Source organism: Citrus sinensis, chromosome 1, assembly GCF_022201045.2.
Source record: "Citrus sinensis cultivar Valencia sweet orange chromosome 1, DVS_A1.0, whole genome shotgun sequence".
NCBI classification, from domain to species: domain Eukaryota; kingdom Viridiplantae; phylum Streptophyta; class Magnoliopsida; order Sapindales; family Rutaceae; genus Citrus; species Citrus sinensis.
This window is the reverse complement of record NC_068556.1, coordinates 856,692-880,462: the sequence shown is the minus strand read 5'-3', so window position 1 is coordinate 880,462 and position 23,771 is coordinate 856,692. Positions and strand designations below refer to the sequence as shown.

The 23,771-nt window shown below is 34.6% G+C and overlaps 5 protein-coding genes across 6 annotated transcripts; all 5 read right to left on the bottom strand.

The window, feature by feature from the left end:
- Positions 1-1,445: 1,445 nt before the first annotated feature.
- LOC102617874 (probable steroid-binding protein 3) lies at positions 1,446-2,071 on the bottom strand. Its single transcript, XM_006483462.4, has one exon. It carries the CDS (start codon positions 1,937-1,939, stop codon positions 1,640-1,642), a length of 300 nt encoding a protein of 99 aa, XP_006483525.1. The 5' UTR covers positions 1,940-2,071; the 3' UTR covers positions 1,446-1,639.
- Positions 1,446-4,851, bottom strand: LOC102617403 (uncharacterized). Its single transcript, XM_006483461.4, has 6 exons — positions 4,615-4,851; positions 4,458-4,514; positions 3,752-3,905; positions 3,204-3,301; positions 3,028-3,093; positions 1,446-2,742 (listed from the first exon to the last, which is right to left on the bottom strand). Exons 1-6 carry the CDS (start codon positions 4,741-4,743, stop codon positions 2,704-2,706), a joined length of 543 nt encoding a protein of 180 aa, XP_006483524.1. The 5' UTR covers positions 4,744-4,851; the 3' UTR covers positions 1,446-2,703.
- An 852-nt stretch (positions 4,852-5,703) lies between these two features.
- Positions 5,704-9,784, bottom strand: LOC102617107 (thiamine-repressible mitochondrial transport protein THI74-like). The gene is made up of 8 exons (XM_006483459.4): positions 9,447-9,784; positions 8,417-8,812; positions 7,800-8,014; positions 7,437-7,507; positions 7,224-7,325; positions 6,578-6,695; positions 6,079-6,214; positions 5,704-5,984 (listed from the first exon to the last, which is right to left on the bottom strand). Exons 1-8 carry the CDS (start codon positions 9,525-9,527, stop codon positions 5,886-5,888), a joined length of 1,218 nt encoding a protein of 405 aa, XP_006483522.2. The 5' UTR covers positions 9,528-9,784; the 3' UTR covers positions 5,704-5,885.
- Positions 9,785-12,128: 2,344 nt separating this feature from the next.
- Positions 12,129-16,724, bottom strand: LOC102616808 (monogalactosyldiacylglycerol synthase, chloroplastic). Of its 2 annotated transcripts, none has more exons than XM_006483458.4 (8): positions 15,602-16,703; positions 14,938-15,110; positions 14,379-14,540; positions 14,159-14,300; positions 13,716-13,940; positions 13,505-13,567; positions 13,340-13,414; positions 12,129-12,488 (listed from the first exon to the last, which is right to left on the bottom strand). In XM_006483458.4, exons 1-8 carry the CDS (start codon positions 16,133-16,135, stop codon positions 12,252-12,254), a joined length of 1,611 nt encoding a protein of 536 aa, XP_006483521.2. In that variant the 5' UTR covers positions 16,136-16,703; the 3' UTR covers positions 12,129-12,251. The 2 variants fall into 2 exon arrangements, 1 of the variants encoding a protein (XP_006483521.2); XR_001508646.3 differs by having other exon boundaries at positions 12,415-12,488; positions 13,670-13,940; positions 15,602-16,724.
- Positions 16,725-22,690: 5,966 nt separating this feature from the next.
- On the bottom strand, positions 22,691-23,685 carry LOC102616510 (VQ motif-containing protein 31-like). The gene has a single exon (XM_006483457.4). The coding sequence runs from the start codon at positions 23,423-23,425 to the stop codon at positions 22,886-22,888; it is 540 nt and encodes a 179-aa protein (XP_006483520.2). The 5' UTR covers positions 23,426-23,685; the 3' UTR covers positions 22,691-22,885.
- Positions 23,686-23,771: the final 86 nt, after the last annotated feature.

Here is a 23,771-nt window from a genome sequence, read left to right as displayed (position 1 = left end):
AATTTGTTATACAACCCAAGAAAGTAGAAACATTTTTCCACAGAGATTCTTTCTTCTCCATTTCCATCTGCAAGAAACCGATTCTAATTTCCAAGTTATCATGGTAGTAGAATAGTCTTATTGGGATATCAAATGCTGTAAGGCAAAATCTCATTTAAATTCGAAATGCCCCAACATTCCCGATATAACTTTGGAGTTCGGAGAACTCCAGTTTCTGTGGAAGAAGCTCTGTAGCACAAGTATTTTCTGTAGAAAACACCTCAGTAGAAAATTGTATCAATGCAGTTTTTCATTTCGAAATTCAATTTAGTTTTCTTCACTTCATGTTGGTCAATGAATCCCATGGTTTTGGAGGCTTTGCCTTATGTTGATTCAACATCGTGACAATCGCACTTATGTTCAGATCCTGCTCAAATAGCATGCTATACTCAGATCCTGCTCCCCAGCCCCAGCCCCACAATTCATGTTCAGAATCTCAAAAAGAAATGAATTTGACTCCCAAAACATAACAAATAACTAGAAAATAAAATGAAAAGAGAAAACCTATTATTTCAATATGGACATGTCAAGGGACAAGTAGCTCCTTTCCTTTGAGAACAAAAGTTGCTTCTATACTTGCCTAAAAGCGGCCATCAACTACACCACAAGCGTTTTAATTAACCGCCAGTGTAGCCACACCTTCAAGAAAACCCAATTCAAGTAATATTCTTTCAAAGACAATCTGAGCAATTACAAATAAATCATCTCCTCCTTTGTGGCATGCAAACATCTTGTTCAATGCTCCACGAAATACTAGGGGGACGACCTCTCAATCTCCTACTTGATGTCTAAGGATGCTCTTTGGCTCCAGATGCCAATTTAGAACGAGCTTATACATAAAAATTCCTGATAGATTACCCAGTTGATCTTATGCTTCCAAGCACAAACTCTTAGAGAAACTAGGGAAAAAATAATAATAATCACTTTGATTCGAACAACTAGATACATGAGAAAACACTTTTGCAAAGTCCACGTTTACCTCTCTCAAGTTATTCGTTTCACTATTCTCTACAACAGCATATACAGCCATTATTATCAACAAGACAAGCAAAACGTCAACAGCAAGGCACCAACATAAATGCAACAACTTTCCAAAAGGCACCAACATAAATTCAACAACTTTCCAAAGTGTCAGAGAATAAAGAACTGAATTCACCAGAGAATCAAGCTGCATATACATGCACATAGGTGATCACAAGGGGAAAAAAAATTGAAGAGATGCACAAAAATCCCAAATTCCATTGATTTTTATTCATTCATTCATTCATCCCAACTTTACTTCAAACCATAGATAACATTCAGAGAAATCCATAACAATTCAAAGGACCAAAAAAGATCCCACATTCACTAAAAGAAATTAACACCCCCCATTCAAAAACAACATGAATACAAACAAGGAAGCCAAATTCACACAACTCGCATTCATTTATTAACCATTCATTCCCTTACAAACTTTTAATCATACACACTCCTCACTCAATACCCACATAAAGATAAGAGCTTTCAGTAGATCACCTTACAAATAAACACAAAAAAATAGACATATAAACGCAAAATGCATAATCATAACAAGTAAATTCATAAAAAGATAAAAAATTTATTAAACAACACGACCCACAACTGGGTACTTAGCTTCGAATTTCTTCTCCCAGTCACTAAGAACGCCCATCTCTTTCTCTGTGAGGCCATCGAGGGAGGGAGTGACATCGTCATCATTCTTGCTCATCTTAGCCAAAGCTCTGCTGGCATCTTTGCCTGCGAACATCGCGTACGCGCCACCTGGGCCGTAAAAGGACTTGCCTGTTGTCACGTCGAACACGCGGCCTTTGATTGCCACGTATATTGGTTTTGATGGGTCTGTTCCGTTGTATTGGATCAGCTGAGCCGGTGTGAATTCCATTGACGAATGAACGAACGATGATCGTCTGGTTTGGTTGGTAGCGGTGCGTACTGAGAGTAGTGGAAGAGATGTGAGAAAGATAAGGTTAATGCTTTTGTTGTTGGTTTAGACTTCAGAAGTTCTTTAGCCCAATAAATTTAATTAAAAAATAAATACACTAGGATAGTATTGATGCACTTTCATCACGGGCATTTTAGCACGCATCTATATATATATCATTTGGTGATTCAAGTTACACCCGATTGTGAGATTATTACTAGAGTCATTTCACTAACCTATGAAATATTAATACCCAACAGATGAAACCCCACTTCAAATTTCTATTGGGCAAGTCATATATTATTAACAATTTAACATGATGAATCTTTCCAGAAGAGCCATGATGGAAAAAAACGGGATGATGTGAACCAACATTGATACAGGGACAAAACCACCACCGTTAAAACTCTCTACAGTTACAAACATATAAATATCCTTGGTTCAGAAAGGATAATTTTTATATGATAAACAATAATATTTAATAATGATCTACCGAGTCATATCAAGGGCAACCAATCCGGTTAACAATGTTCAAAAATAACATTTGTGGTGTATTGTCAATGGCCGCAATGCCGATCAATAACAAGCAATGCCGATCAATAACAAGCCATCGACCAAGAACAGCTCCCCAGATAGACAAACAAGCTCTTGCAAGTTGCAACTTCCTTTCACTTCAATACTTGGCAAATGATCACAAACTGAAGTGAACAAGCACTGATACTTCCTTACTGCAGAGGAATGCCACCACCCGAATATTCGACCTCCTGAAATTGACCAGAAAATCACTGATGTTAAAGAAAGCTATAATGGGGCAACCTGTGATGGAGGGATTTTGAGAACCCAGGTATTAAAGAACCTTCACCCCTGTCACAATTAATACAATTACACGACAATAGTAGAAAAATTTTGATGGCGTGATTATGATCATCTAAATAGCTGGCCATAAAAGTTCAACAAAATAATAATCTGCTTCAATTCAATTTTCAAATTTTTATGGTGAGGAGGGGCTTAAGGAAGACAGATGGGGAGTTAAGGAAGAAGAATTGAACCAGAGCGGGGGGTAAGGATGAAACCCAATCCGATGCATGTGTCGGAAGAAGCCCCAATGTGTTAAGCTGCCAAAATCAAAGAAATCAAACATAAAAACCAATATTTCTTGTATCAGAATTCCGTTCCTCATGCAGAGATGACCTGTTTATATTGTATATGTATAGTGGATCCTCACCTTCCAAACACCCAGTGCTAAGCCTCCCAAGTTAAGGGCAATGAACAGCAACTTGGGTCCCAGAAGATCTACTTTACTGTCCTTGTAAGGCTCAAAAACTGCAAAATCAAAGTGAACTTGGTAAATATTTTAGATCTTCAGTAGATGCATAAGTTGAAGAATATCACATACAGATTTGAAACACTCTAAATCCATATAACAAATTGGCAAGATAAATAGTCTAAAGACATAGATCTACCAAAACACTAGGGAATTTGTTAATAAAAGCAGATATTCTAAATGTATACTCTTCTGGAAGACAAGAAACAAAAGATGCCAAAGAATGACATGATTTAATGGTACTTCAATCATTAATATCATTTGACATCTACGAGTAGTGGTAAGAGAGAAGAATTTCTTGTAGGCCAAAGTGGGGTTTCCATCTTGATTCCCCCTTTTTCTTTCTTCTATCTCTCTCTCTTAATGAATATATACAAAGAAGGGAAACAGAAAGAAGTTTGATCACACAAATTGGTAACATCCAAAATTAAAAATTCCTTGGTGCTTACCCTTTCCAACCCCTTGTAGAGCACTTATAGGCTGCCAGAGAGCTGAAAAAGTAATACCAATGCTAAACAGATGCACAGTACTTCCCGCCATCCACATCATAAAGCCCATCATCATCAGATTCTTGAAAGGGGCTTGTGCCACTTCCCAAGCTTTCTGCTCATATAGAATAAAACTAGATGATCAATTAACATTACTTTTAACCACTTCCAAAATAGTAACTAGTGCTACTTAAACTCATTAACGGCATGAGTTAGTATAGTGCATAATCAGCACTCCGACATTCCAATCCGAAAAATTTTTAAAATAAAAATAAAATGCTTACAGCAGAAACCAAAATCATAATGCCAAAACATAATATCCTTACAATTCCCCTGTAGCATCACCAAGCTTTCTGAAACCCTAACACCACTCAATTTCAACAAATTCAGTACTTTTTACAAACAAAATTGTAACATTCTCACCAATTTCACCTTCAACTACCAAACAAACAACTCAAAATCATCATTACAAGTCAAAATCCCATCTCGTACCGAATCTAAACTAAAACAACTAAAATTTTCAACTTAAAAACAAATCTTTTCCTTCACCATTCGAAACTTTTATCAGCTGACACATAAGATCTGATCCACCCAATTAAAAGAAAAAAAAAATTAAATACGTAAGAAAAGAAAGAATAAAAGATTGAGATTTGATAAAAGAAAGTACCTGAGATTTCCAATTGGCTTCGGCATCTTTCTTTTGACGACTTAGCGTTGAATCATCCTAGTAATTCATATTAACCAGAGCCTCAAAATTAGATAATTGAATAAATATACTTATATAAAGAGAGGAGAAGATATTTGTTAGGGTTTAAAATTTGAACCTGATCTTGAGAAGCCCGAGAGAAGCCCGGAGGGTCAGCGATGTCGCGAGTGGAAGGAGTCGTTGAATTGTCGGTGAAATCAACAGCCCATCTTCGCCCGGAACCCATCACTCCTTTGCCTTTTTCCATTTTCGATGGATTCAAAGATTAATCGATTAATACGATATTGTATTATTATGATTCTTGATTCAGAAAGCCACTGGTTTTAACTCCAGTGTTTTAGGTTGCTGTCCCAAACACGGCCTTAAAGCCCTCCAGTAAAATTCGCCCTTGTTTTTGTTTTTTCTTTTTTTAATACAAAATTATTTAACAAATATTTTTATAAATAAAAAAAAAAAAAACAAAAACGAATAAAAAGATAAGGAGATGGATAAAGCTAAAATGGAAAATTTATTTATTACTTTATTACTGGACTAAGATTTAAACTTAGATAATTAATTAAATAAGAGTGCTTGAAAACCACTTATATAAATCAATGGGGATAATATGATTTAATATATACACACACGCACACACACACAATAATATATTAATTGTAATATAAAATAATTAAAATAAAAATAAATTTTATTTAAATAATTCAATCAGATAATATTAGGATAACTGCTATGTTGGAGTAGATTTAAAATAGAGCGGCCTCGCTATGTTAGAGCAGATTTAAAGTAGAGCGGCCTCCGTAATCATTAGATGTTTGTAGTTGAATTTAAAACAATTATAACAATATACATCCAACGATTCTGGAAGCTGCTCTACTTTGGAGCTGTCCTAAGAAAACTGAACCAATTATTATTTATCATCTATGTAATGAAATATAAACGGACATACGTAAATAATTCCCAAAAATAATCTACGTTATAAATTTATTAACGACGTGTGATCTGATTTTCATTTTTCCGACTCCAGATTAGAAGTTTTACAATATGTCGTGTGTGCATTTGGATTCATGGAAAATCGGTTACTTTTTCGGATCCTTTGGATTCATGGAAAATGTCCATCCCAGAAAAGGAAAGAAAAAGTATATGCACAGTAAGTTAAAGCTCAAGCTAGAAAATCACACAGTATATGGAGACAAATACTCAAACCCACGACTTGAGAATACAATGCACGGATAGACTCAAACCATTAATCTAAGAATACATTGCAGCAAGTTCCTGCTCAATAAAAACTCGGCATTTGTCACATTATAACAAAAATGAAAAAAATATATATATATATATAAAACTAACTTATAGATTTTGATATATTAATGTACGCTGTCTGCAAACATACTTTCAGTTATGTACATTTATGCATAATAGCTTCATCTGCAACAACTCTATTTTAGCCGAGAATTTGTCCGAAAGATTAGCTATAATAAAACCTGCAAAAACCTGAATCCAATATGCAGGTGATCATCAGATCATGCAATATATTTTTGAAGGTAAAACAAGATGCTGAAGCGGAATTAGATGAAAAAGAGGCAACCTGAAGGCATCCAAAGATGTAGATTGCAGAGTAGTGACGGCCGTGTATAACCATGTCAGCCACCATTGCAAGGGGCATGGTCAAGGACATGCCCAGCGTCGCAACTAATGGAGTGGTCCAAACCACAGAGAGAGCCCTGAATCATTTGGAATGGAATATTTAGAGAATCAAATGGCAAAACTCACTCTAGACTGCAGTTCCAGAGCAATGAGATGGCATTTGTACACCATACAGGAGATGAAACCAAATTTGTAATACATACAATGGAAAATAGTCAAGTTTACAACCATTTAAGCATTGATTTTATTTACTTGGCGAGTAATCTATGGCTTTTCTTTTTTTTCTTTTTCTTTGAGTACACATATATCTCCGTTTTGAGTTATTTAATCAATCAAACAATCAATGTTGGAGAGATGTGATTTGGATGGCTTATACTGATTCTATTTTCTGCCATGGAAATCACTCTGAAAACTAAAACGACTGATACCCATATACATACCAAAAGTAGTCTGAGAGAACACTCCCCACAAAGCCATTTAGCAGCAGCACTTCTCCAACTGATTGTGAATGTGGAAATCTGAATGGAGGTTCAATTCCTGCAGCATTCAGAGGCCATACTGGATAGAAAACGACATTGATGTGAGAAATACTCCATTGCAGAAGAAAAGCGTATGCTAGAACAATGCACATATGCTTCACCATCCGTTATGCTCAACTAATGTTCGAGGTGGGGGCCTCTACAGCCCCCTTATAACATTGACGATAAAATAGTCTACCATCTCCTTGTAACATTGATGATAAATTAGAGGGACATATCCAAAGAGCTGCATAGAAATTACTTATGCACAAAGATACCAGAATTCTCTGCTGCTCAAGCACCGTAGTATGGCAATAGAGCCACATTTCAAAGCAAAAGACCTCATACGTAAAGGTCATCATGCCTGTTAACAAAATCATAATCTAGTAAAAGAGATTATGATTTTGCTTTGAGGTCTTCTTCAGCATCAGAATCTTTCAGTCCATCAGCTGACTAGATTGAGATTGAAAATTAGCCTACGGTACAATTCCTGTTCAACTATTTGACTACTAAGGGACTAAACTATTTACAGCATGAAGTAAAACGTAAATATAGCCAAACTACTTACTGAGCCACCAAAGACCAAGAAAAGTAAAGAGGCCAATATATCCAAAGAACTTCTGCACATCGACCTTGTCTCCTTCAGATCCAGCAGATTTTTTCAGCAGCACTGCAATACATAGAACCACCAGGTGACAATTAGGCAGAAGAGTGCCAAATAATGCATACCTGTGCTATTGGTGAAATCATATATCATTGAAATTTCCATTAAGAAACCTACCAGTAAATAATCCATATGTAATTGCAGAGAGGAGACCGAAAATATCCCCTGTAATGTTGTGCCTTCTAGACCTTGAAATATGAAAAGAAGAGAGTTTCCAAAAGTTATTAAAAAAAATTACAAAATAAGTATTATTCTCACATCAATAAATATGATAGGCTATTTATCGCAGAGCCAATTGTACAATACATGTAGTGGCAAGGAGCGTTGAGGAAAAGAGAGATTAAGCACATCACATAAAATAGAAGGTTAAAAGTGGATTGATAAATCAGCATAAATTTGCAGCAAATAAAAAGAGGAAGAAAGGTAAGTAGTTTTAAAGTAAAAGCTGAGCACAGCTTATTAACAACATATTTAACTTACTCAGAGGCGCTAAGAAATTCATCCGCTGCCCAAGTTTTTCCAACCGTTGTCATGGCAACACCAGCCATGCTTATGAAAACAGCAACCAGTTTTGCGATAGTTATCGAGTCCTGTCCAAGAAGAGCTCCAAAGAAAAGCGTAAACAGACCTGATGTAGAAGTTAGGACAGTTGTACTTGCAACACTAGTATTTGCCAGAGCAGAGTTTGAAAAATACTGCAAAGGATTAAAGAATTAAATTAGTCATATACTAAGAAAAGCCAATATGCAATATTTCTCCAAAATAAAAGATAAAATATAAGTTCCAATGATCATATATTCTTAACCCAGTGTCAACATTGCTGTCAAATATGCTATATTTGCACAACATAATGCAACTAAAGAATTTTAATCAAAAACTAGATCCGGAGTCATGTTATTTAAGCTGTTTAGAGATGGCCTCCCTGTAAATACTGAATTATCTTTCATGAGGGAGAAAAATCAGACATATAAATGTGATTGATTAGTCAATTCACCTGCTTCTATATGCATAGGTACCAAAATTTCTCCCAGAAAAACTTCTCTACAAGGACCAACAACTTCAAAAGGAACAAGAAATGAGTAGGTAGATTATGTTACCTCTGTTATAAACCATATAGGAGTAAGATATAAACTGCACTTGGCAATTGCCCATGAACTAAGCTCGCTTCTTTGTTCAAGCACGTGAGGCTCATCCTTATCGCTCTTTGCAATCAAAGGCCATCCTTCTTCCCTTTCACTAAGATCTTTGTCCGTCATTAGACTGCTTCTGAGATCAGTTTCCAGACTGTTGTTCAACTCATTGCTTTTAAGAGGAATATCAAGCCCAGTCGAAGTGCTTGTCAAAGAACGGTTACCAAACAGATTCTTAAAGATATTTTTATCCAGTAAGCTGCAAAAGCAATCTCTCAAAAGTGCTACAGGCAAATAAATCACCATAAGTGACACCCCAAGATAAGTGAGTGCAAATGGTTGCCTATACTCCGTGAAAATTTTCTGCAGAAAATAAGCAGTATGAGTTGAAATTCTAAAATTTTAGTCACGGGTTAATCCTACAGACCAAGAATTAGCAAATGAGTAGTTCATCGAGTAATAAGTTTATTCTTGAAAATCACATTGATTCTAATTTACAATTGTACAAATTTTGCTCCTCCATACCAGGAATGAACTAATTTTGTGGAAGTAAAATGTAGTATGTTACCGATATAGTTATAGCTCATAGCAACCTAAGTCGATTTAATAGCTTTTTTTGAGCCATCAGTACATTGAATTTACAACACGAGTCCTTCATACATATTGCATAATGGGATTTATCTAGTTACAATCAATATTAACCAAAATCCATTCCCTTAAAACAGTGAAAATTACTTTACATCAATATCAAAATGGCAAAAACAGTTCAGCGCTTTAAACGCACTATTCCTAGTTCCCATTGCAACATACACATCACTTATGAACAATAAAAAGTTCCCATTCAAAAATGTTAATACAATTCTACCCAAATCATCATATGCAGCGCATGCAAAGAAACATCGTAAAATTGAGGAAATAAAAAGGTTCTGTGGAAACCAACAAACAAAACCAAAGAATCAAATGAAAAGGGCAAAAAAAACTATAAATAACTCATTACTTGAGTGATCTCAGCAGAGGTAATCCAAATCAACACAAAAGCGCCAATCAAACCTAACCCAGCTTGATACTTCCAGCCCATCACCAAAAACACAGTCAAATTTCCCAGAACAGAAAGTTTAACTCAAATTACAAACTGGGTAATCATCGTCTTTGAAAAACTTATTTGCATAACAACGGAGTCCCAAGATAAAATCTATGGCTTTGTTTTGTTCTATGTTATACAAATAGAATGGAGCTAAATTTGAGAATATGAAAAACAAAAATTTTGACATTTTCAATTCATGTATGCCAAGATTTTGGTCAAGTTTTTGCATTGATGTTTCTGTTTTTTTATGATACGCTAGTGAAACAAGAAAGTTCAAAGTTGACAAGTGGTGATGAGGTGGCAATGGATCTGTTCGTTGCGGTGCTGAACCTGCGGGTCCTACGTGGTCATGCCACGTCATTTTTTGGGTTATTTTTCAATCAAAAAAGCACAAGTAAAGGCATAATTTGTAGTTTGTTTCAGACGGGTCCTTTCACTGTTGTTATTGATAGTTACAGACAAAGCTATGTACGAGACTGAAATCCACCCAATGATATTATAGCCGGAGGATCTGATAAGGGCAAAATTATGTTGTAACTGTGGTATGGTACCACAGTTACGTTTAATTATTAGATCCACAATTACACAGTTGCATTAACTGAATTCAATAGCTGAAAGCAACTGTGGTATTATATCACAGTTGCAAGCATACTCAAGAAATCTACATCAATAAAATCTATATAATAATTCAAATATTTAGTAAAGATTTGATTTTTGTGGTGATTGATAGTTATTGAATAAGAAAATATAAATCATTAAATTTTATATTGTACACTATTATAAATGTACACATGATAAGAAATTATTAAAAGATTAATATTTATTACGAATAAGATCAACATTATAATCAAATTCACATTTAAAAATCATTACTTTTACAATATTATCAAGAAGCAATTAATGACTCAATGCTGATTTGAGCTCATACTAAATTTTTTTACAAGATTGCAAAGAAAGATCAGCACTAAGTTCAAATTCATTAAGAATGATATTTTGTTAATCTTTTTTCATATTAGTTCTTTTATTTTCTCACTTTTTTCACATAAGGCATTGCCTTATTTTCTACGTTGATTTATTTTATATAACCGGTACAAGAATATTTATAAAACAGATGATTTAGTTAAACGAAGATAATATAGTAACAAAGACCTGCGTGAAAGAAGAAAAAAATTACTTATTTGTAATTTTACTCTTACAAAAACGATCCTTTAAATAGTTACACTCTATATATAACGAACAAATAAATAGATGCATATTCTAATTTCCCGCTCTTTTCAGCACACAAAAACACAAATGTTTAGATGGAGAATAATGATACAACCAGAAAACACAAAAACACAATTTAGTAAAAGAAGAGTAATGATATAAATACAAACTGTCCGTGCAAAGTATTTTGTATAAACTGACCAAATGGCATAATACTATTGGGTGAATGAAAATACTAACAAGATCACAACCAATCCCAATCTCATCTCCAGCCTTAAGCGACCTACGTTTAATAAAATTTTTACGCCAAAGCCCCTGAAGAAAATAGGAATCACGATGCTTGTAGTAACGGAAGTTGACGTTGTGTTTGGAGCTGGTATCAAGATCCCGCAAGAGAACTTCAATATCATCAATGGTTGCCCTTTTGACTACTGTTGGACTCCAGAGTTTCACGATGTGTTCCTCGACAGCAGCTTTTTTTAAATCGAGGTAGTATCTTTTGCCGCCCACATCTTCTGCTGTTAGCTTGATTTTGATCATGGTGGAAGCAACAAATTTGTTATTGAGAGAATGCGTGCTGTGACCTGTGAGTGAAAATATCAAAATACACAAAATTCTAGTGGGTATATACATACATACATACATACATATATATATATATATATATATATATATATATATATATATATATATATATATATGGGAGTGTGTACAAATAGGGCATGTACATTGATGTATTAATTAGGGTCGTGTAGTGTAAGCAAGAGAATTGAATTTTTTTCCCTTCTTGCACGTAATATTTTACCATAATTGGTTGCTAACAAAATGAAAAAATCTTCTCTGCATTGAAAATAGCACATCAGCCACGTGACAATTCCATAGCCTTCTGCCATGTATGCAACAGGTTAGTGGTTAAGTACGCTTGTCATGATCTTATTGATTTACCTCCTGTGATGTTATATAATCCTATTGTTTTGAATTGACCGGCATGGAGTCACCGGTGACGGAGGGTTAAGCTTTTATTTCCAATTTGCCGGAGAAAATTTGTAATAAAAGCATTGTTCAAATAGAACATTTAAAGGTAATTTTGGGTAATAACATTCCATTTTTTAAATAACAGTTGCACCCCTAATGACTTTTACATTTTCTCAACTAAGCATGTAGTTTAACTACTTATTTCAAATGGACCCTTGGCATGACATCCACCGCAATAAGCGAAATTTTGTTGCTTTTGCATTTGCCGGCTGTTACTTGCAATTTAGGAAAATATTGAGCAATCAACTCAAGTGTGTCCTAAATTTTGACAATAATATAGAGAATACTATTTCGATAACTCAGTTTGATGGTAATGATATGATTAATAATCATCAGTAGCTTTGGCACAGGGTATTGGATCAAATAAAATTCTCAGTTATGTATAAGAAATCTAATCATTATCAAGCAATGGAATGAAAGCGCAAATAGTCATTGCAACAGAGGACTCAGAGCCAAAATTCAGCACGGGGCAATAATTTAAGTTACACATGAATAATGAGGTACAAAGTTTCTTTGTCTAACCAGCTCATGAAGATCCTGAACAATCCTGAAAACAGCATCTGGTCTTGCTAGTTTTAATGCATTTTGTGACATGGCCTTAAGCTCGTCTATTTTTGGGCCGAACCATTGGGAAACCATATTTGCTATCTCCTTTGGCGACTTCGAAAATTTCCCACACCCATTTTCCACAACATACGGCACATTGCCAGCTTCCTGTAATATCAAGGTAACCTTGTGACTTGTGAGCACATCATGGTGGAAACATTATTGCAGTATAGTATCTCGAACCAACAAAGACAAACATCTATTTAGTATTTAGTAAAGATGCACCAAAAGCTCTAGTAAATGCATGGACTCCACCAATCTTGATAGAAATTGTGATTTACAGGGTAGCTGGAAGTAAAAAGAAGGGCAAAACAGAAGAGATACAAGCACTGGCCCTATTTCGAGCGCTGGATACTCATTAATTCCCGTTCTACCTCTAAGTTATTGTAAAAACATGAAAGAAATCCTCACGAAGGGTGAGGCTAAGTGCTTCACCACTGCATGCATATGGTCACCAATCAGTGACTCACTGTTTGTGTCACCTGAATGTTTCACCACTGGGCTTGCAATTTGGACTTTGAGCCACTGTTTACCGTTTACCACCACTTAAGCACTATTTAAGTAGTCTCCAAGACATGAATTCCCTATAGCCGCCTTACTGTTCACTAACTCCATATAATCCATAAGATATTACAATATTTTTAACCAAATAATTTACTAATGGCATGATCATTTGTTCTTGCATCAATACTAATCAGATTTCGAGCCAAAAAATTATGTATTCATAGAGAAAGAAGAAAAATAATTTTCTGATTGTTTCAGAGGCTATGTCTGGCTGACCTAACTTCAGAAAAGAACAAAAAGAAAATACAGAAATTAAAAATATAATAAACAACCCCTAACCCAAATTCATCATACAAAAAATCTGATCATGCGAAGATTTAATAATAAAATAGTAAAATAATAATGTAATAAAGGCTAATGAAAAAAGTTCAAAGAACAGTTAAAGTTAAACTCACTTGTCCAGCAATGAAATCATTCAGAATTATAGGGAGGCCCCGTATCATTGCTTCTGCAATAGTCCCTGGGCCAGCCTACAGGCAAAAAATATATATATATAAGAAAATATTAGATGACCAGTAAGAAATGATGAGAAGATATCATCACTGTTAAAAGAATCTAACCTTTGTGATAATGCAGTCACAAGCACCCATAGCTTCCTCCATTTTAGTGACAAAACCTTTTACCTAAATGACAGAGCATCTATGTCAACTTCTTCAATATGTATCCGTGACATGACATACTCATAATGCCATAAACTTAAATGTGAATACTTTAAATGTTTATACCTAAGTTGGACAAAGACTTGTTGAAATTGCAGATAATGGTTAGTACCTGTACAGGAATTTTCCAATCAGTAGAAAGCAATTTGTTGGCAAGCTTTTTGTTACGGCCACATATCACAAGGACCTGACCTATTGGCTCCCCAAGATTCTCATCATATAATGCATTACCAAGTGCCCGAGCAGTAGCCTCAATAGGACCCATCCCTTCCCCTCCTCCCATCAGCAATACAGCAGGAAGATCCTCATCCATTCCTAGTTCTCTCCTTAATTCAACCTACAGTTATTAGATATGAAGGAAGATAAAGGAAGTTCATATTGTCAGCTAACATGATACAACAATAGACAGAAATCCACAGTTACTATAAACCACATGTGAATGAATGCCCAGAAACAAATCAACAAAGATTTCCAGCCATCATGACACAACGACATCCCTTCTGAGCCACAAGTAAGCCAAACTTAAAAGGCCAATCAGCCATAGACATAACCAACCTTAGGCCGAACTGGTTTCACAAAAGAAGGTCGAACAGGAAGGCCGTAAACTTTAATTTGGGAAGCCTGCAAACCAGCTTTCATTGCCCTCTTTGCTACATCTGCTGTTGGGCAGTAACATCTTGTTACAAGTTTATGAAACCTACAGAAGAAGACATTGATTGTCAGAACTATACAATGAACAATGGATCAAAACATAAACCATAAGTGCAGAACTGACCATGTAGGGTGGCAAGTGCTTAAATCTGTAATTACTGTGGTAAAAACTATCTTCTTTAGAAGGCCTTTTGCCCTCAGGATACGAAGTGGAACATGTTGCATCAGTGGATGTACACTAATAATAATGTCCGGCTGGTATTTCATCAATCCTTTGGCAACCTCCCTTTCAAAAAGGCAAATACTATGATTAGATGAGACAAAAATATATGTAGCCAGAAAGCTCTGCCAAGCAATTTGCTAAATAAAATTCTGTAAAAATATGGCAAAAATACAAACTAAAATTTCTGAGTCCCTTGCATTGTTACAGGGGCCATAAAAAATTAGCATATTAGATGTCCAACATGAATGATATTTAAAAAGTGTGTACATTAACTATGCAATTTATACCCGATTCTTTTCCAGGATCTACAGCTGTTGGAACATCAAATGATTAGAATGAGGAATTAGTGAAAGATGCTCTCTAAGGTTAGCTGATCAAATATGTCCGGAAACAAAAGCACTTCCTTCATATTATAGAAACATAAACCAAAAGCATTCATCTTAAGAGGAAAAAGCCTTACCGGGCAATGAATGTTGAAGTAGCGGCAAAATTAGATTGATGAATCACACGGGGAGCAGTTCCATAATATGTCATTTTCCACAATGGCCCGTGCTTTACCAAGAAGTTGTAGCTTCGGGGCAATTGGTTAAACGGCCAAGGCGTATGATCCGACCATAAATCAGTAACAAACACCTGCGACAAGCACTCTTAACACACAGAACATGATCAACACATAGACAATCACACATCCACTACTCCTTCTGCCCCTAGAGCTCCAATTGGTTACCAAGAAATTGCAATATATACAGGGCATGTTTGTAACTGCTATGCCTTCAATCAACTTTAAAAGCAAAATAGCTACCCCCTTATGGTTGAAAGCTTATGAATAGCTAACCCCTTACGGTTGACAGCTTATGATTTCAATCCGCGGCAGCTGTAACAACAAGCCACAGGACTTCAATCCCAAAATACCCATAAATGAAAATCTAAGCCACAACATACTCAACCTAGCCATCTAAGACCTAACAATTGCATTCTATATAATTCAATTTGAGTAAGTTCCTACTCATTTAAACAAAAATAATACAAAATTCTATCTTTGTCTACATTTTTTCTCGGCAACCAAACAGAGCAAACAAAGTTATACTCTTATTCCTCAAAATAAGATTAAAATTAATACTGACCTGATACTCATTGCCAAATTTCTCATGAAACGCGGCCTTAATAGCTTCAGCAGAAGCACGGTGACCGCCACCGGTATCACTCATCAAAATCAAAACTTTTTTCGGCTGATCATTCTCAATACCATTCAAAGGCAACCCCTCATCCTCCAAAACGCCACCGTTTTCATCCCTTATCCCATTTCTCTCACTCGAATTAATCCCAACAGAAGCGAACCCAATTGGTAATCTCTCACAGTGGAACTTAATAGCCTTATTAAACTCGTTCACAATTCTACTAACATTAAAAGAACCAACACTACTCCCTTTGCCACTTCTCAAACTGAACGAAGAAGCAGCACTAACTTTACAGTTTCTCTTTCGTTGACCAATTGAGGACTTAAATGAATCAAAGTACAAGTAATTCGACTTAAACGAGGAGTACTCATCTGAACTTGAGTTGAAAAAACGAGAACTGAAAGCAAAGCGACCAACTTGAGCGACCAAATCGAACAGAGGAGCTGATTCTTGAGAAACTGTTGAAGGGTTTTGCATCATTGAGTTTATTTAGCAAAAAATTTACGATTTTTCAGCAAAAAAACAGGGGGTGAAAAAAATAATACATTGTAGGTCTTTATCAAATTAGAGCAAATGAAGAGGCAAGGAACAAAGCAAGTGACAAAAAGGAGAAACTCTCTTGAGCGGGTGGCTTTGTGGCCACAAAAAGGCTAGAGAGGGGATTTAGAGAGGTGGATACGAGAGTAGATTCTGGGAATTCGTGAACAAAACGCGCTCTGTTAATTTTGTAAAGAACGATGTCATGATGTTAAAATAATGAAAGATTTAACTGAAGAGAAAGAAGACAGAGCCACGAAGTTTTGGCCCTCGGGATATTGTGGGAGCAGGGTCGGGTTTTGGTCCACCACGAGTCTACTGTGTCCTAGTTGTTCGGTTTCATCTAAATTTTGTGGTCTTCGATTAAGCGTGGGGCTAACAAGACTGTAGTGACTTTCTAGATCATCATAGGAATTGATGTGGCGGCATCCTCCTATCAATATTTGACAAGTGTATAATATTATCGAGCCCATGGTTGCGATGACGGTGCGTTTGAATGTCCGTATTTGTCATATACTGGTTCGGGCAGACTCACCGTGGCGGCCAGTACAGACTCATCAAAGTTTCTCTTGTGAATGTGTGTGACATGTGACTTATTTTATGTTTGTTTATTTATTCATATTTTTAAGATCTCGCTAAGATATGAGTCCAATTAATTTAGGACTAGTGAGTCTGGAAAAATAACTAAAAGTCCGAATGAGTACAGAATCGGAAACCTGGAAAGTATGGTTTGACGTTTGAGCATCGTCAGCTTTGTCAGAATGAAATCAAGAAGATTCGCATGCAGCCCATGTGATTCATAAGCCTCAAATTCTCTATATATTTAGAAATGCCGAATTGGTGGTGAGTGGGAAGCAGTGCCGTCCAACTTCATTCACCGGCCATGTGAGATACTTGCGTAGTGCTAACTGCAATACCGATCCAATTTCTTAATTGGCCATGTGAAATCCGTTAGCTGCAGGCAGGTCCTCATTTTCCATGCATATTCAAGAGAGAATGAAAATCTTTGACCAACTCAATGAAAAAAGAGGAGAGAAAAATCATTGACCCAATTCAGCGTTTATCTTTAAATCATAATTTTCTTGTTGGTCGGCAAATTTGAAGTTGAAGACCCACGCATTATGGACACAATGGGTATTTCAAATTAGGTATCAGCAAAAGCATGGCCTAAAATCAAGCCGAATCTTTAGTCACTGGGCTACACAGAACGCAGGAAGCCCACATAACATGCACCGCCAGCTTAAGCTTTAATGGAGCTTTCTAACATACCGTGGTGCGCTTAGTAACTCCACTATGGATGTCTACTAAAATTATATTGATTTTGTTTTTATTTATTAAGTTTTTTTAGCTTTTTAGTGCCTATTTGGTATATTCTATTTAATGATTATAAGTGTTTATTTAATTTTACAAACTCTTATTAAATTTTTTTTTGTAGTTTGTTTTTTTAACAGAGTTTTTGAAGATCAAATAAATTATTTTGCCTCTACTAGTAAAACTTCAAATTTTGAATTTTTGGGAGTTGATTTTTTTTTAAATATTAAAATGTCTAAAATATCTTATATTATCTGACAATTTTATTTTATTATTTTCACGACATAATCTTAAAAAACTTGTCTATTAAAATTATTTTATAATTTTTAATAAAAACTCTCATTGACAACCAAACAAATAATTTTTTTTTGGTATACTTGTAAAAGCTCTACTAATAAAAGTTTTACTTAAATAAGCTTTATTTATACCAAATGGAGCCTTAACCTTGATAGGAATCTTGATGTATACAATAATTTGGGCTTTTCAATTTAAAAGAAAATATTGCCCCAATTCAAACATCTTGAAGCAATTATCAAAATTAATAACTTAATTATAGTATTGGTTTGCCCTTGCTGTAAAGACTAAAATTTTTATAGTTATAACCTATTGGTTTAATATTTGGAAATTTTTGCTTTAATTATGCTAAAGACTCTATTAATTGTTTTTGTAAATCTCTCTGTGTAATTTTTATTCAATCTAATTATATTTGTAAATCTCTCTGTGTACTTTTAGTATATTTTCTACTTTAACAGTTTGAAACTTTGCAAGACTTTTGATTTTTGCATGCCATTACTTTCTCGAACCTCAACATAGAATCACGTTTACACATTACAAACGAGTAAAAATCAAATTCTCTCAATTTAATTTTTAGTCAGAACATTAAAATCACGTTAATCTTGATACGTGATATGAATTATTGGCTACTAGAAAGGGCATAAACGAACCTTTTAAGGAGTCAAATTCCTTCCCCTCAGTAGCATTAATGATTTATAGGCACATTTTTTAGGTGGACACATTTAGAATCTTCGCTTTCAATAAAGTTAAAGCAGAAGTGCTTCTCGCTTTTGGAAAAAAATAAAAATGCGCTCATAAGCACGTTCCCCACCCCATTTGCTCAAATCCACTATCTTTAACAAAATTCAAAAGGCTTATAATAACAAGAATGAATGTCCTTCTTGGTGACGATTTCACACAACATGTCCAATCCTTACCCCATGAACCATGATGTTGTTGAGTTCATCATCATAGTTGTTTCATCTTATCTGGCAAATTATTGAGTACTTTTCTGAAAAGATTAATTTGGTAATTACTGAAACAAAATTCATTGTCTTCTGTGACAAGCCTATCCAATAAAAGAGAAAAAAAAATTATATATATTTTTTATGACAATAGTTATGGTGGAACTACTCTATCGTAGAACACTGATGATAACCGTCAAATTATAGTAATAAATGTATATTTAATAATTTTATGAGGAAAAAAAAAAGAAGAAAAATTAACATATATTTATCTGTCGGTTATTCTCTTATGGGGACTAAGACACTTTTAAGGAACATATTTTAAGCAATTTATATAGGACCTTCACATTCAGATTTTTTCAACAAACTCTCATGCAAGTTCATATTAAAAATGCAGTGTAAAGCAAACAAATTCAAAAGCAATGTGTACACATGTAGCAATTAATGGACCCACAAGGCCATAAATACTATATTCTATATACAGTGACTGATATTGATCAACCGAATTATATCTTCATTCAAAGTCTATTCCAAATTAATGAAAAACACGTAGACTTGTGCGCGTCAATTCATTGACCAATTATTTCAATTTACATTACGACATGTCTCTCTTTACGATACGCTTACCCTTACCAAATGTGAAGAATATAAGACCATGCATGCAATATTTTAATATATTTACGATGTTCGCATTCAGTGGCGGATCTAAAAGAATAATTTACCGGGAGTTAAATTAGATAATAGTAAAATATAAAAAATTAAAATTTTGAATATATAAAATATTTGTTAATACATTTATAATTATTCTCTACGAAATTTCATATTTTAAAAATATTATGCAATAGACTTGTCATCAATATTATTAAATTTATTATTTCCTATATAAACAACTAAACTATCATTTATCTCATCCAATTCCAAAGATGATTATTCATGAGTTTCATTACTGAAAACGTTCTCCTTACTATTATTATAGCAAATGTAAGAATTAATCTTATTTTTTAGAATAGAAAATATTTTGGGTGGAGGGCTATCATTATTTTTAATTAAAATATAAGTTTTTATAATTCTTAAAAGTTAAAGTTTAAATTTTATGGGGTTTATAATTTATAGTGACTATTTTAATAAATTTAATGAGGGATAATTAGAAAATAAAAATATTTTTCTCTTTTATTTTTACAATTTTTTTTTGGCCCCTGTTCTCATTGATCCATTGAAGCAAATAATAGACCTGAAAATTTTTTAAATTACAAAAGTGGATAATTGAACAGGTTTTTTTTTTCTTTTTAAATTAATTACATACCAATGCATATGCATTAACAATACTTACAATTAGAAACTTATTTTAGTTAAAATATTAGACTTTGAATATGCTCCATCTATTTCGAAATATTTGAAAGGAAATAAAATATTCTTGATCAACTCTATGTTGGCATAGTCTAAGTTTTTAACTAAAAACATGCCAAAATTACTTTCAGATTTTGGGTGAAAAAAAAAAAAAAGAGAAATACTTTATCACCAGATTTTTTCAGTGCTTCCTCGGGGATTATAAATAAACAGTCTTGACAAATTAATTAAGTGGAAGAGACCTAATTTCTTGTGTGAAAGTTGAAATGACAATGCTTAATTAAGGTCCAAAGCTTGATTCGTAATGATATATTATATACTCTGGAGAAGTAATTAACAATATTTGCGAGGATTATAATAGAAAATGTTGCCGTATAGAATTCAATATTGATAACGCCAAGTGAAGCTGAAGACCGCGTCGTCTACGAAAGCTACGTGGGAACAGATTGAGGTTGAAGCCAAATATCTCCACCGTTTAGTTTGAAAAATTATATATGTTGTCTACATTTTATAATCTTTGTTCATATTTTGGATAATCATTTTCAGGTACAAATCTCTTGTACCTGCATTTTTTAAAATGCAGATTTGCTTATATACTGTATGGTATATTAGTTAATTAAATAGAGAATTATAAATATTCTAATACATTAAAAGGTAAATATAACGAATCTGCATTTTAAAAGATATATGATATCCATATTGGAAAAGACTATATATTTAAGGAAAATTATCCACCGTCCATCTGTTTTTTCCAACTTTTTTAAAAATACATAATTCTTTCTTTCTTTTTTGCTGGAATCCACCTGAAGTTACATTTCTTTTCACTTTTCCACTTCCGTTTGGAATCCGTTAAGGAAATTAACGGAATATTGCTTAAATGACTTTTTTACCCTCAAATGTAAAAGATAATTTATCCATCGACCACTTATTTTTTCGTATTTTTTCGTATTTTTTCATAAATACATAATTCTTAATTTTTTTTTTGCTGACCTCCACTCGAGGTTGTATTGTTTTACACATATCCACCACTGTGTCGTTGTAAAATGACGATTTTACCCTTATGATGTTAGCAAAGTTATAACAGTCTCTAAACGAAAGTGGAAAAGTGAAAAGAAATGTAATTTCAGGTGGATTCCAGCCCAAAAAAAAAAAGAATTATGTATTTTTGAAAAACGGTGAAAAAACGGGTGGACGGTGGATAATTTCCTTATATTTAAATTACTTGTGGTTATGATGTGACAAGATATTATAATTAAAGGAAGAAGAGTCTCTTAGAGTCTACTAGAAGAGCAAACACGAAAGTCAATTTATCTTTTTTTCTAAGAAAAAGAAGTCCATAGATTTGGCTAAATCAAGAAATACTAGCCCTTAATTAACACGGCGCACTACTAAAATCTACTCATTAGTCAAAACGTTTTGTAGCAGTTAAAAGGACTAGGATGGTTATCATGTTACGCGGAATTGGTAGAAATTTTTAACACACAGTGCCACGTGTTGTATGATGAAGAGATTATCAAGACACGTACATAAGGTCGTGAAGTAAATAAACACGACCGGTCTTATGTCGTTGTCTTGATCATCAGCCAAGAATCACGATGATGCAGATCACGGCCGTTCTTCTTGAGCATCCGACGGCTTATTTTATGCTCAAAATCGTGGAACTAATTGAACGGATGACCCCAGCGTCAACTCAAAGACCATAAAGATGGTATATTCTACTAGATATGGCCCACATCCTCATCAGCCGCGGCCATGATCCACCAATCACAACTGTCATCTGATACCTTGCGTTGTTGATCAGGTGAAAAAAAATCGAGTTTTATTATTTAATTTACAATTTGAAGGACCCGTTAGATTGTGACCGAGACGTTATAGTTAGAAAATTTAGATTTTGAAACTGCTCATGACTTGGGGGGTGGCAACAAATAAATTATTTTTCTTTTCACACGCATAGATATTAGATAGGGTTTAATTACGTATTCTGTGTGTAATTTGAGGGGTTTTTAATTATATATTTGGAGGTAAATTCCAACTTGTAATGAGTTCACACATTAGGGCTTCACCATTGCAGAGTTATAATAAAACTATCTCGACAGGGCTTCAACAGATTTCCGACTTTGAAATCAGTTGATTCAGTTAAGTACGTCGGCCACTATATCAACCATAGATAATTTTTGGCTGCAGGTAAAAAAATTTCATCTAATATGGATGGATTTTCTTTTTTTTTTTAATATTTGGTTAGCAAGATTTCTGATCATTAATTAATGTTAGTTTGTGACGTAACATCAATGACAATAATATACATCCATGAAGTGGGTTGGTAATTAAAACTTTTCATGCTAGCTATTATTAGCTACTATATATCGGTTTGAACTCTTCTGTCTAAAGAAAATTGAAAAATGGTTGAAAATTGTATAATAATTGCCAATCATTGTCAGTCTAATTTCGTCCAAATTGCGGTTGGACCCATTACTGTTCTTCCCGTTGAAATTCGAACCAGCATCATCATGCAAATTCGGACGCAGAAAAACAAAACCAAAAAAATAAAAAAAAAAATTTAAAATAAAGAAGAAAACAGCAGAAATGACATGTATTTCCAATATTTCTCATCATGATCATGAATGAATCAAATCTCATTTTTCTCAATCAAAAACCCTTAAAAATGCAGAATACCAATATTAATTACGAAATACAACTTTTTTATACAAACGAAACAAGCCCTAAAACATAATAATCAGGAATACATATATGTAATATGATTGATATATATATATATAGAGGCAAATTATATAAAACCCTAATCTCGAGTTTGCTGATCACTTGGCGAAGTCGGAAACAGAGTTAGCAGCTCCGGCGGGTCGCTTCCTCTCGGTGTACTCAACGGCGAGGGATGCAAGTAAAAACCCTTTTCAGCAATCGCTTTCTCTTCCTCGGAAAGAGCCGGAGATGACGGCGAAGCAGTGCCTGAGCTAGGGAAGAACATGTACTCCGATCCGAGGGGAGTCACCGGGCTCAGAAAATGAGTGTGTGAGTGTGAGGGCGATGAGCTTTTAGGAGGAGGAGGAGTGAGACCGAGCTTGATTTCGAGCTTTCTCGATGTGTGTCTGCGTTCTTGAAGCTTGAAGGGTGACCGGCGAGGGGCGGTTGGGTCAACGGGGATGGAGGGTTTTGACGGGAGTCTCGTAGGGTGGGTGACCGGGAGTTTGTCGGAGTTATGGGTTAAGCCGGTGAGCTTCTGGACTAACTCTCTGAAAGTGTTTGTATCTGCTTGGACAAAGGTGGTGGGAGCTTGTATGGGAGATGACATAATATTGGTATTGTGTTTGTGTCTTTCCATTTTCTACAAGAAGAGAGAAAAATAAAAAAACATTAAAAAGAATATCGGCTTCAGAGCTTTTGTGAGAGAGAGGCTTAAGAGAAAACAAAAATTACAGGATTGTAGGAAGGCAGAAAGGCAGATTTAAAGTCATCGGGGGCGAGAGAGAGAGAGAGAGAGAGATTGTGTGTGTTTGTCTGTGTGATGATTTGGTAGATGTATGAAAACGTCTCCGTGTGTATTAAAGAAGATTATATTGGTATTTTTGTGATTGTATTTATGTGTTTGCTTTAATTGCTTATGACTGTGAGTGGCTATGACCGAGTATATATATATATAATTTATTTAAAGAAGGATCGTGAGTTTT